Here is a 14,806-nt window from a genome sequence, read left to right as displayed (position 1 = left end):
AATTATGATATATTATTTTGTTGAGGAAAATAACATATAAAAATAATATAAATTGTATTAATTTTAAAAGAAATTTAAATTTATAAAAACAAATATGTTATATAAGTTCAAATTATATCAAATTAATTATAAACTAATAAATAGTCGTAAGGGGATTCTTGAAACTTTATGTAAATTTAAGTTATTCCCGAGTAGAAATCCTATGAAATAAGCATAGTTATCAAAATATTTCCAGATATCTGCAAAAATATTCCTACAAAACAAATGTAGTAATCTAAAGATGATGAACATCTATAATTCCTAATATATATAATTTTGGACATCTAAGATTCCGGTTATCTACATTCCTAAAAATAAACTACCCCTTATTGTGGTGTTGTGACGTGTTTGGGAGGCTTGTAATAATGTGGTTTTATGTGGGCATGATGATTCAATGGTGGTTTTTACTTGATTAAATTCAAAGTTCCTCTCAAAAGTATCGAGGCACGCAAGAATAAGGGGCGTGTGTGAGTCAACGAGATTTGCAAACAATGGTGAATACTTAATGTGGCCTTGTTCCCTTGATTAGTGGCTAGCCTTGTCATGTGATGCTACTTAGGATGCAATAGAATGTAAGAGGCTATATTGATCGTGTGCTTTTGGATCATAAGAGGTGCGTTTATTGCATTGGATGGGAAAATTGTTTACGGTTTGTTTGATGTATTGTTTATTGAGGTTTAGAAGATTGCGGTCAAATTTTAGGAAGTGGGTTTGACAGTATAACTGTCATTGGTAATTGAGCCAAATAATTTGATCACAATGTAACATTTGTCAGACGAAGAAGATGTGTTACCCCTCGTGAAATCTGTGATGGAAAACATTCTATTCTTAAACAGTGCAAACTAGATAGACAATTCTGTTACATTTAACCATTGTAAAATATGGTAGCTGGTGATATTGTAACGACCCGACCTTTCGAGTACTCTGACAAAGGCCATTACGACTAAATACACATTTAAAACCCATATATTTTGTTCAAAAAAATTCATTAAATCAATAAGGATAGTTTTTTTCAAAATAAACTCGAAAACAAATAAATAATAAATAAATAAAAATTTTATTCGGGGTCCCCTAAAAAATAATATTTATAAAGAAAACATACAAAAATTAAAATTTGCTGCCTCACATTAAATTCAAATTTCAAAGCATTCAAATGATAAAAACATAGACTGAGAGGAAGCGATTTCTCTTGTCCCCATATGGCTCTATCACGAGTCCTATCTATCACTTGCCAACCTGTTCCTGTCATTCCCTGAAAAACATAAAGGAATAAAGGATGAGTATAACAATACCCAGTAAATGATCCCATTATCGGGATCAGATTGTGCATTCACATGCAGTGAATGCTTGTGGTTAGTGGCACTTTCATGGTGAAGCTGTTCCTAAATGGCTAACTAAGGGGATAACCTAACTTGCCTTAACTTGCATGTCTAGTGGCTTAGTGCCACACCATCAATCATGGGAAAAGAAACATAATCGTGTACCTGTCGGTTCACGCATGTCTAGTAGCCTGAAGGCACACCATCAATTATGGGAAAAGAAACATAAATGTGTACCTGTCAGTTCACGTATGTCTAGTGGCCTGAAGACACACCGTCAATCATGAGAAAAGAAACATAGACGTGTACCTGTCGGTTCATGCATGTCTAGTGGCCTGAAGGCACACCGTCAAACATGGAAAAAGTAACATGAACATGAACCTGTTGATTCATGCATGTCTAGCGCCTCAGAGGCTCACCGTCAAACATGAAATTGGACTCATCGATCCCTTGTAAATATACATGCATTGAGATGAGATGGTATATCGCCCCTACTAATCTAATCATGCATCATATACAAATATTTCATGGGTAGTTTCACAGCTCATATCATGACATAACACGCAGTCTCAAAAATGCTTAAACTCCAAAAAAAAAAAAACATACATACACAATAAGGTATTACAACTTCCAAGTCTAGCTTCTAGATCCCAATAAGTAACTTGATAAACCTAAATTAGGGTGCCTGACACGAAAACTCCGGTAATAGATTCACTTACCTCAATTTAAGTCAAGGACAGTTATCTCGACAACCAACTCCAACAATTTACTTGAACTAAAACCAACGAAAGGACCGAACGATCGTAAATCTTGCTAGAAAGCACGCCACTGATCTCCAAACTTCGAATAGTAAATGTTCAAAAACTCGTTTCCCTTGTTGGATAGTGACCAGAAACGCTCCCAAACTTCAATCTAAAAGCAAAACGTAAAGGATATCAACCAATTTAGTCCAAAAGCTAATGGATGGTCAAGAACCTCCAATAATTCTAAAACTTACCCAAAATATTAATTTCAGTGACAATGGTATTAGTAGCGGTAGAAACCATAGATAGGCAGCGAGTGTTGCTGTCGGACGACATAAATTGTTTAGGCTAGTAGCTGGTAGTAAGGGTCTTGCATGAAGAGGATTTGTGAGAGTGAGAGAGAAGGGGAATTTCTAGTTTTACAGATTTTATTCAACAGCGATTACGAACAAACCAGAACTTCAAAAAATAATCCAACCGTTCAAAAGAAAACTCTATATGTCTCGAACAGACTAACCAAATTTGAGCACGATCCAACGTTTCAAACTTCAGCAATCAACAATTTTTTGGAAACTGTCGCTGAAAAATCGAATTGCTTTCTCCTCGATTTTTGGCATCTTTTCACTCTCATTTAATTTCGAAAAATCTCAAATTATTTTATTTTTTTTCAAATTTTAAAAATATAAATTAAATATTTTATCACAATATCTCCAAAATCTCCAAAGATTCTAAGTTAAGCAAGCTATTAGTTCAAAAACCAAAATTAAATGGCATAAAGATCTATCAATTTGATACAAATTAAATCCTTCCAAATATTTAAATCAATTCAAAACCACATGAAATTAATTATCTCCTTAATTTTTTTTTTTTAAATTGGTCTGAAAATCCAAAATCCAAGGGAAGCAAAATTCAATATTTTCAAAATAATTAGTTCGAATATATAATCAATTAAATTCAATTTAACTAATAAAATTTTTTCAATTATTTCGATTTAATCTCAATTTTTCAAATGAAAGAGAAATTTAAATTCAATAATTTTAAATAATTAACTTACATTTTCTTGAAATTCGAGAAGTTACCGATATTATGAGGTAGGATAATTTTCCTAATCAACTTTGTCTTTTGGCTAAGGCTAACATGACAACGTTGTTTTTGTAATTGTTTGTCCATTAATTTTTATTTTTTTATTTTTTTAAAAAAAAAGTTTTAGTTATAACATTTGAATAATAAGAAAACTAAATATTTGTGATCATAATTGAAGATTTCAAAATATGTCATGTCATTTTTAAATTGATGAAAACGTGAAATCTATTTTCGTCCTTGACATCACAATCCATCACTTAAAAACCCACGGACACGTATGTGGAAAAATTAATTGCCATCTTATTCGTTGACGAATTTGAGACAATTTAGTTTCCACAAAAAAAGAAAATAATAAATAAATAAAATTTGAAATAATTAATGCAAAGAGGATAGGGAATCAATGTGAATGTGTGGCCATTATTTGTCTCTGTTTAGTAGTGGACCAGTGGCATTAAGGCACCTATTTCACACAGATACGATATAGATATAATTGAATACGACGATTCGTCAATTTTTAAAAAACTAAGATACAGATACGTTTAAGGATGCATCATTTTTTATATATTTTTTAATATATATATTTTTAAGAGAGGAGAATACTGATACGTTGAAGATACATTTCTTTTCTTTAAAAAAATCTAGGATATAGATAAATTTACCATACAAATTAATAACAATAGTACAAAATATAATACAAATACTGAAATACAAGACAAAAAAGCAACATCTAAGATGTTGAAGTACAATAGCTAATAAAATGTAATAGAAAAGTGACTCATATTGCAAAGAAGAAGAAGAAGATTAGAGGGAGAAGTATGAAGATAAACGAAAAACTTCTTTATTGAATTGTTAAAAATATCCAAATGGTTTATATTTTGGTGGATTTTGTGGGGACCAAATGTGAAGATGGAGATGATGATTCTAGTACACGGTTTGGTCCGTTATTTATTTATTTTTCTTTTTAGTTTTGGACTCGAATAGTGAGCTTTTTAAATAGGTTACCTAGTTTTATATTGGGAAAGATTAGATGAGTTGTTTGTCTTTTTTCTTTTTTCTTTTTTTTCTTTTTAGAACAAAAATGGTGATATTGTTCCTCCATTGATCAAGAATTTCGATTTTTAGGAAGTATCATGATCATCCAATAAGAAGGTTTTCAATTTTTTTCAAAAAAAGTCAGATACGTATCTGAAAAGTATCTAGAAGTATCAGTATCCGATACATGTCTGATACTGATTCTTTGCCTCGCATGAAGTATCTGTGCTTCATAGCCCTTCACACTTCAAAATCTTTATCGTAAATATTATTTCAAAATTTTTAATTAATTATAGTAAATACCATTTTAAATGCATTTTAATCTTTTAAATTCTGTTTAATAACTATTTATTTTTTAATTTTAAAAAATTAAATTTATTTTTTTAAATTCTTATCATACTTACATTTTTTAAGGAAAAATATTTCAAACAGAAAACTGCTAAAAATATTTACTAAATATAGTAAAATTTCAAAATCTATCATTGATAAATGCTGATAGAATTTTATCTGTGTTTATCAATGTCACTGGTAGACACTAATAAAAGTCTATCAGTGTCCATCACTATTTATTAATATCTGTTATTGATATAAATGTCTATTATTTGAAAATAACATTTTTTAGGTAAATGAATTTAATTTTTAGCCAAATTCAAAAATAAAAACAATACTTTTTAACAACTATTTTTACTTTTCACAATTTCGTTTTATTTTTAAAAAACAAACAAGTCTGAAGATTTACTTTTGGAAAAATTAGTTCAAAATGCCATTGTGAAAATGTAATTGTCTCAACAAGTATACTTTTCTTTATTTGTTTAATTTTTTTATTACATTCGAGTGTTTTTTTTTTAATTGAGCATGTTATAATATTTTTGAGTTTTGTATGATTTATTATTTGATATTTTTTAATTGAGCATGTTATAATATTTTTGAGTTTTGTATGATTTATTATTTTGAGCATGTTATAATAATGTTTATATCAAATCTCTAACTTCATAACTGATAAAAAAAAAATCTTTATAACATTGAAAGTTCGTTTGGATTGACTTGAAAAAAAAAATGTTTTTAAAAAACTCATTTTTATTTAAACACTTTTGATAAAAGCAGTTAAATAAAAATTGTTTAAAATACATTTCAAAAACCATTTGGAGTGGTTGTCAAATTCTCTTGTTTTTTAAAAAAATGACTTGTTTTTTATATTAAACATTTTTAAATGTATTCTGAACACACGCCCTGTATTATGGAGATTTTAGTTCAAACAATTTCTGTATTAAAGATAAAATGGAGTGAAAACTACATTTTTAGTGCTAAATTTCAAGTTTTTGTTGAGTAGAGAACCAATTAAAGAATTTGTTTGTCCTTGAAATTATTCAAAACTGTGCTTAAAACAGTTCTGAATTTATTGGTAGTGTATTTTACATTAATATTTATTATCTACCTCTAATGTGCAATAAAAATTTATCATGTGGCTATTTTTTTCTTGATATTTAACATATACATTTATTTATTATTTTTTTTATAGCAATTGTGGATGAAAAATTGAACCTCCAATTTTTAGAGAGAAAGAGTACATCAATAACCGTTGAGATAAACTCATTTTATCGTAGTCTTATAAAATTTGAAAAGAAGTTCAAATCCCACGTGTTAGAGAAAAAAAAAACTCATTTAGGTCCAAACCTCTTAATCTTATGAACTCTAAATCTATCTCATCTTATAAAATTTGGCTTTGGACTTTTAATTTCATTAAATTATAGCACAAATTTAAATAAGTCTTCACAAATTAACTCAAACCAAACACTTTCTTCAGTGGTCTCTAAGATCAATTATGGTGGGATAATTTCCTTATTTGGTTGAGTCTTATTAGTTGCTATGTACTTTGTTTTCCGAAAAAAAAAAGATGATAAATATATAAAATTAGTGGTTGAAAAGCTCATAATGTCCAACAACTTTCTAATATTGAATGAGCAGCTAACACATATTTCTTGTTTCTTTTATAAAATTATATATATGATTTTATTTTATTTTTACACAGCTTGGGAAAACTTAATGCCATTTTAATTTTTCTCACAAATACATATGAAATAATTATACAAAGATGTTTAAATCTTTAATAGACTACTATACAAAAATTGATTGAATGCAAAAATATATAATTTATAAATACATTTAAAATTACATTATATGAAGATTAAATTACAATTTTAGTCTTAAAGTTTTAAAATTATGACTAAAAAAATTCTTAAACATCTAATTTTGACTCCATGAATCTCTTAAAGTTGTCTAATAGTTTTATAAACCCTTAGAATTATATCCTGATACATGTAAAAAATACTAAAATATTTGAAAATTATTTGTTTAACTAGACCAAAAAAAAAAAAGGTGTCAAATAGAACATTCAATTTTTAGTTTTTAGTTTTCAAGTTAGTAAATACATTAATTTAAAATTATGATCAATATTACCTTAAACATAAAATTAAATTTAAAATTTAATACAACATTTAATCTTCATGAGTTTCGAAATGTAAAAGATTTATAAGATGTAAATTGATATTTTAGAGATCTATTAAACTCATAATTCACAGACCTATTAAATATCTTTTAAGCAAAAATTAGGAACTATATATAGATCAGTATAATATACTTATAACTTTCTATAAATTTGTGAGATTAAAGAACATAATTCAACTAGTATAATTTATTTCGAGATCAGAATTTCGATCTTCATCGGATAAATAAAAATTAAATAATAATAATAATAATAGTAATAATATAAATGTAGGGCAGCATTAATTGCGCGGCTTTTAATAAATGAGCTCAAAAGCAAAAGTTTAAGGAGAAAAGTTGTTAGTATTTATTATTATTATTTAATGATTATTTTGATCGTGAAGGTGAGATTTGAAACTTTGAACTCTCTCCAAAGTTTATGATGGAAAAGAAAAATGGTTGAATAAAAAAGAAAGCGTAAAAAATAGGAATTAGTGGGGGCTTTTCCGTAATTTGGCGCTTCAACTTCTATATAAAGACCTTTGATGGAGAATACCAAACTCACACCAATACCAAATACATAATTTGCATCGTCGAAAAAGGAAAGAGTAATAATAATGTTGAAATCTCAAGGGTTTGGGTCTTCGACACGGGTGGCTCCGGCGACTCTCTGCCATCTGCAGAGGCCGTTGGGTCACAGCATCAACGGCGGTGCATTGGTTGCTTACCGGAATAACAATAATCTCGAGAAGCAGCTGAAGGGGATTAAGATAAAGAAGAATGGAGGGCTGAGATTGGTGTCCGGTGGTGGAATAATCAAAGCAGCTTTAGCCACAGCCACGGAACCCACAACCACTGTCATCACAAAAGTGATTGTGAAGAAGATCACTGGAGAAATCACTTCCTCCAAAATTTTAAAAGAAAACCAAGCCCCTCAAAAGTTGCTCCAGCTTGGGTTCGCCAGCATCCTACTCGATCCTAGTAACTTTCTCTTCATCACACATTTAATTAATTATCTAAACAAAAACTATGACACCCTTTATTTTATATTGTCGAACTTTTTAAAAACATTCATAACACATTGGTTGCTTATTTCCTCCGGTCCTCCGTCGGGGGCTACGGTCTTTTCCGGCGACGTTAACCTAAACCAGATAAGTGGCGGATTACAAGACTAAAATAAAATTATTAATTTAAACTTTATTTGATCAATAATGACACATCTCACTCTCACAGTGAGGTCATTAAAATATTTCTGACTAACTTGATGAAATCTCATATTTATATAATATATTATTAAAGCATGTAACGAATCTAAAACTTGAGGTGAGAAAACACGGATGTTTAAGTTAGAAGTTTAGCCTATGGACTAAAAATTTGTATTAATTTATAGTTTCTAAATTTAAAAAATATTTGATAGGTCCATAAGTTTAAAATTGAAGTTTATAAATTTATTAGATATTTTGAGAAACTTCCAAACATTAAAGTTTAGGAATTTATTATTACAATCTTCATAACTTAGGATTTAATCTGGAATTTAGTTTTCACATAAATGTTTATAGAATTATTCACTTAAATGTATATGCAAAAATTATTCAATCATTTTTCGTAAAATAATTTAATAAATATCTAACAGTAGTTTTTATATTTTTTATATGTATATGTGAGAAATCAAAATAAATTAAGTTATTCTTTCTTGTTTTAAGTGTACTTAAATTAAAAAAAAAAAAAAAAGCAATAAGGCTTAGGGATATGTTTTGCTTTAGAAAAGGTTTATAGCAGGGCTAGTTCTATGGTCGATTGAAAGCCAAAAAGTAGATTTACATATTAAAAATTATAAAGGCTAAAATGGAATAAAATGTGAAATTTTAACTAATTACAACTGAACTTAAAAAAAGAGCAAATGTAACTATGCTTTTAATGTATGTTTTAATAAACAGTTAAGTTTTAAAGATGGTTAGACACAAATCTACTTCTAAAATTGTCCATTATACACTTTTAAATATTTACCAACTAAGTTAGATTCTTTAACACTCAATTATAAATTGAAACTTTTAGACTTGTAAGATACCGATCATTGAATTTAGTGTACTCGGAAAACGGGAAAAAATGTAATTTAACGAATATTATAAGTGGATTTTATTTATTTATTTATTTTGAGAAAAACTAGATCTGGATTTTGTCTGTAAGATTTTGAAAGACCGTATCTTTTCCAATTTTATCATTAATTATAACAATAACTATTGGGTTGTACTATATATATATATATATGGCCAATTTATAGCCTTATTATTGCAGCCTAATAAAATAATATATTTTTAGATATGCTAACCTATTAAAATATTTTAATATACACGGCTATAGTTGTAAATTAACAGGGCAAAATAAATAATGGACCCACTGACATGCTTGAAGTTGAAAATTCACATCTTTCTACCCATAAGTCTATTCCAGAAAAAGAAAAAAAAACGTCTAATTTAACAGGCTTTCATTTATTTTCCTGTGAGAAATATGGTTTCGATTTTTTGTTCACAACACAATCGACATTTTTATGTCGTTTCTGTCCCCTTCGACATTGGCATGATGTCAACTGATACTTCTAGTAGGGATAACAAAATATAAATAAATATTTTATTGACATTACCATCAAAATTTTCATACATTTAAGTTCTTTTGGCTTTTTTTTTTTTGGTTGCTTTGTTTCTTTTTTATCCACGTAGGCATTTAAAACAAATTTGAAATCAATTATAGAGGATGATTTTGGTTTGATTTAGATTGTTAAATTTTGCCTTGACCCTTTTAATATTTGATAAGGAAATAAATATTTATACTTGATTCTACTTTATTGTATATTCGCATACTTATATAATAGTGAATGAGTAAATGAGTGGTGTTTGGTGGAATAAGGAACGGGATCAGAGAAGCCCCCGATCACAGTTCAAGCAAAACTAACAAGTGAAGATATGGTGGAAGAAATTTACGAGACGAGTTTGGAAGTACCAACAGATTTCGGGGAGATTGGGGCTGTCATTATCGAGAACCACAATGAAAATGAGATGTTCATCAAAGAGGTTGATCTCAGTGGCCTTAGTTCTGGTCCACTCACCATCTCTTGCAACTCGTGGGTTCAACCCAAGACTTTGGTTCCGACACAGTGTAGGGTCTTCTTCACCAACAAGGTCATGCTTAACACATTTCTCCTTCTTTCTTCTTTCCTTTTTTCTTTTTTATCTTCAAATTTGAACTCATAATGTTTGATTATTTTCTTCTTTGGTGGGAACACAGTCATATTTGCCATCGCAGACCCCTGCTGGGCTTAAATCCATGAGGGAAACAGAGCTAGTGAATTTGCGAGGGAATGGCACTGGAGAGCGTCAGAGTTACGATAGAATATATGATTATGATGTGTATAATGACCTCGGAAATCCTGACATGAGCGAAGATCTCAAAAGACCTATTCTCGGTGGCCTTGATCACCCTTATCCTAGACGTTGTAGAACCGGTCGTCCACCTACTCAAACAGGTTCTAATTACTATTGGACCTTTTTTCTCTCTATCTCTATTAGTATTTCCTCCTTCCTTATAAAAATGTTTATGTAATAACAATAATGTAGATCCACAGTCAGAGCAAAGGGCAACAGGAAGCATATACGTCCCCCGGGACGAGACATTCTCTGATATAAAGCAGAAAGTGTTCAATGCAAGTACTATGTTGTCTGTGTTACGAACCATTATACCCAGACTCCAAGTACATTTCGATCAAAATGCTGGATTCCTCAACTTCAAGGCAGTAGATGCACTCTATGATGTTGATGGCTTCAACTTGCCCCCTCTTGAATCCACCACCTCTCTTAAAGAACTTTTACCTTGGATTTTCAAACTTATCTCTGAGACTGGAGAGTTTCTCTTCCGCTTCCAATCTCCTGAACCTATGGACAGTGAGCACATCATCTTTCATCTCCTCTCTCTATCTACTTATTAACTCCTGTGCTCCATATTTTGATTTTTCTTATATTCATTAAATAAATAGGGGACAAGTTCTTTTGGTTGAGAGATGAAGAATTTGCAAGGCAGACTCTTGCTGGTCTTAACCCATGTAGCATTCAGTTGGTCAAGGTATGTATGAACTATAATACTTAAATATTGTGAATTCACAATTCATATTCACTATTTAAATCATATACATTATAGGAGTGGCCGTTAAGTAGCCAACTTGACCCTGAAGTCTATGGTCCTCCCGAGTCTGCATTCAACACCCAAATGATTGATCAAGAAATTGGCTCTATGACAGTTCAAGAGGTGTGTCTTCTCATCTTAATTCATATTAATTCATAGCCACGACCAACTTTAACAATGATACTAATATCTTATCAAATCATGCATAAATGGGATGCAGGCAATCCAAAAGAAAAAGTTATTTATATTGGATTATCACGACATGTTGTTGCCGTATGTGCAAAAAGTGAGAGCACTAAAGGGAACAACCCTTTATGGATCTAGAACATTATTTTTTCTAAACGAGGATGAAACACTTAGGCCACTAGCTATTGAGCTAACACGACCACCCATGGATGGAAAGCCTCAATGGAAAAGAGTTTATGGACCTAGCGAGAAAGCCACTAGCCTCTGGCTTTGGAGATTTGCCAAAGCTCATGTTCTTGCCCATGACGCTGGTTATCACCAACTTGTCAGTCATTGGTTGAGGACTCATTGTGCTGTGGAGCCTTACGTTATAGCCACAAACAGACAATTGAGTGCAATGCACCCTATCTATAGACTTTTACATCCTCATTTTAGGTACACTATGGAGATCAATGCATCTGCTCGAACCAATCTGATCAATGCAGGTGGAACAATCGAGAGTACATTTTCACCTCTTAAATATTCCATGGAGTTGAGTTCTACAGCTTATGATCTTCAATGGCAGTTTGACCTGCAAGCCTTACCAGCTGACCTAATTCATAGGTAAAACTAAAACTTTTGACATGTTATTAGAGTCAAAGGCTTCATGTTAAAACTCTCATAATTTCATTTTTTTTCTTTTGATATACAAAAGTTAATCCTTTTTATGACATGGTTGGCAGAGGATTGGCTGAGGAAGATCCAACTTCTTCACATGGTTTGAAACTGCACATCAAAGATTATCCTTTTGCTAATGACGGGTTGATCTTGTGGGATGCTCTAAAACAATGGGTGACAGAGTATGTGAATCATTATTATCCAGACCCATACCTTGTAATATCTGACACAGAGCTACAAGCATGGTGGACTGAGATAAGAACAGTAGGACATGCAGACAAACAAGAAGAGCCATGGTGGCCAGTTCTCAACACTCCTCAAGATCTAATAGATATAGTGACAAACATTGCTTGGGTAGCATCAGCGCACCATGCAGCCGTGAATTTTGGGCAATACGCATATGCAGGCTATTTCCCAAATAGGCCAAGTATAACAAGAACCAACATGCCCACAGAAGATTATAATCCTGCACTTTGGAAAAGCTTCTTGGAAAAGCCAGAGGAGTTACTTTTAAATGCCTTCCCTTCGCAATATCAAGCAACACAGGTAATGTTGGTGTTGAATGTGCTTTCAAGTCACTCTCCAGATGAAGAGTATCTTGGGAAGAATATGGAACCATCGTGGAACGATAATCATGTAATAAAGGCAGCGTTTGAAAAGTTTAGTGCGAAGATGAAAGAATTGGAGTTGATAATTGATCATAGGAATTCCGATTCCAACTTAAAGAATAGAACTGGAGCTGGGGTTACTCCCTATGAACTTTTGAAGCCAGTTTCAGGGCCTGGAGTGACTGGAAAGGGAGTTCCATACAGTATTTCTATTTAATCATGAGGGAGGTAGAAATTAAGTACGGTGAGCTTTGAAATAATAACATTTATATATACATATATGTATCAGATATTAGTCTGTGATGTATTCTATCAAAGTTCATAATAAATGCTTTGTTGTAGTTTTAAGAAACCAAACTTATCTCGCTGATGTGTCCACAACTATGTGCATGCAAAGAAATTATACTTTAGTAATTATTAAAGTATATAAAAAAAACAATACTAGGTACATGTTATTGTATCTAAAGTACCATATTTTAGTATTTATTTATCAAACACTGTAATCAATTTGTTCAAAATATAAAGTTGAAATTTATCCAACATATAAGCTTTATATTATGGTTAGTTTTACTAAAAACACAATGGTCAATCATTAACTTTTAAAAGTTAAGAATCCTAAATGAAATGTAAGTTTAGTTATTTTTCTTTTGGAATGGACAAATCCAAATGATGTCAAAGTTATTGGGGGCACGGCTTTGTATGAATAAAACATAATATTCTTGTTTCAAAATTTAGATAACACCTGAGGTCGCTGGGTATTGAGCTGACTTGGCCCACTAATGAACAACATGCCCAAGTGAATGCAAGTACTCATTCTTTTCTCTAAATTATATTCCATATTCCATATTGCACCTTTTTAAGGGGAAATGGAACGTATATCACTTTTTAGTTTTAGTTCTAATATCTGAAAAATGAACAAATAAAAAGAAAATTAAAAAAAGGATCATTTTGGTAGTTTTATTTTAACTTCACTTTTTTATTTTCCTTCTAAATGTATAGTTTGGAGATTCATTTTAACATAAACCATAAAGTTTAAAGTCATAAACATGCAACTAAAACATTTTAAAACTCCCAAACTCCAAAATAATAATAATAATAATAATAATAAAAAAGGACTCATTTCAAGCATGTGGTAAAAAAGAAAGAGTTAGGTTCACCATGTTAAATTCCGATGAAGAAAATGTGTTAGGTTTGATTTTTATAAATCCATTTTTGAGGAAAAAAATAATTTAAAAAAGGTGTACGGGCGTATACGAAGAATATTAGAACAGGGTTACTTTGGACATTTTCTTGAATTTTTTTTCTTCTCTATTGTTAGGAGATTCATTTTAACAATGACCAAAAGTTGTTTAGGGGCGTTTGGATCAAGGAAATTGGGATGAGAATGAGGATGGTATGGATAAGGGATACATATTCTATTGTTGGTACAAGTTTTGAAGTTTTAGACATGAGAATAAGCTATTCCGCATTCCTACCCTCTCGTTTGAGGGAGATGTAAAGGAATTGACCAATGAAGGCAAGTTGACCGTTGATAGAATATCCAATGGAGAAACCAACGACATAGGAAGAAGCATCACAATATCCAATGGAGAAAAACCATGGAAGAAGAAGTGGATGTATTGAGAAGACGTAGACATTGGGACATAGTACCAGAAGGCTAAGAGCATCTAAACATGCAAAGATTCAATAATAATTTGAGATGATGGAAAGAGCTAAAATAGTTAGTATTGAGGGAGTGTTGAAATAGAAGCAATAGTAATTATTCTAGAAGCTTCTATTGAAATATGTATAATAGACTTTTCTAGAATTATGTTGTAATATGTAAATATATATCTCAAAGAAAATATCTAAAAATATCCTAGGGTTTCTTTAGGCTCTAAGGAATTAAGAATTCCTTTAGATAAGAAAAGTCTAGAAAAATCCTATTTCTTGAGATCCAATGATCTCATGCCTATAAATAGGAGGTGTGACCTCATATGTGAGCGAAGCAAAACTAGAGAGTTAGTGTAGAAAAGTGAATGAATGTCTTGAAAGTAAAAGAATAACTATGAAGCACACACACAGATACGGTTACACGGTACGGATACGATCGGATACGGCGATTCGTTAATTTCTAAAAAACTAAGATACGGATACGTCTAAGGATGCGTCATTTTTTATATATATATTTTAATATATATATTTCTAAAAAACGAGGATAATGATATGTTGAAGATACATTTTTTTTTCTTTAAAAAAAATCTAGGATATAGATAAATTTAGCATACAAGTTAATAATAGCACAAAATAGAATACAAACACTGAAATACAATACAAAAAAAGCAACATCTAAGGTGTTGAAGTACAATAGTTAATAAAATACAACAGAAAAATGACTCATATTGCAAAGAAGAAAAGAAGAAGGTTAGAGGGAGAAATATGAAAATAAACGAAGAACATATGGTTGAACATATCCAAATAGTTTATATTTTGGTAGACTTTGTGG

General features: G+C 30.7%; 1 protein-coding gene across 1 annotated transcript; it reads left to right on the top strand.

Annotated features, from left to right (window-relative positions):
• The first annotated feature begins 7,244 nt into the window (after positions 1–7,244).
• On the top strand, positions 7,245–12,678 carry LOC120088071 (linoleate 13S-lipoxygenase 2-1, chloroplastic-like). The gene is made up of 8 exons (XM_039045110.1): positions 7,245–7,678; positions 9,602–9,873; positions 9,980–10,217; positions 10,309–10,632; positions 10,725–10,810; positions 10,886–10,993; positions 11,091–11,659; positions 11,779–12,678. Exons 1-8 carry the CDS (start codon positions 7,315–7,317, stop codon positions 12,536–12,538), a joined length of 2,721 nt encoding a protein of 906 aa, XP_038901038.1. The 5' UTR covers positions 7,245–7,314; the 3' UTR covers positions 12,539–12,678.
• Positions 12,679–14,806: the final 2,128 nt, after the last annotated feature.

This window comes from Benincasa hispida, chromosome 10 (assembly GCF_009727055.1).
Source record: "Benincasa hispida cultivar B227 chromosome 10, ASM972705v1, whole genome shotgun sequence".
Classification (NCBI taxonomy): Eukaryota; Viridiplantae; Streptophyta; class Magnoliopsida; order Cucurbitales; family Cucurbitaceae; genus Benincasa; species Benincasa hispida.
The sequence above is the reverse complement of the archived record's forward strand: the minus strand, read 5'-3'. Positions and strand labels throughout refer to the sequence as shown.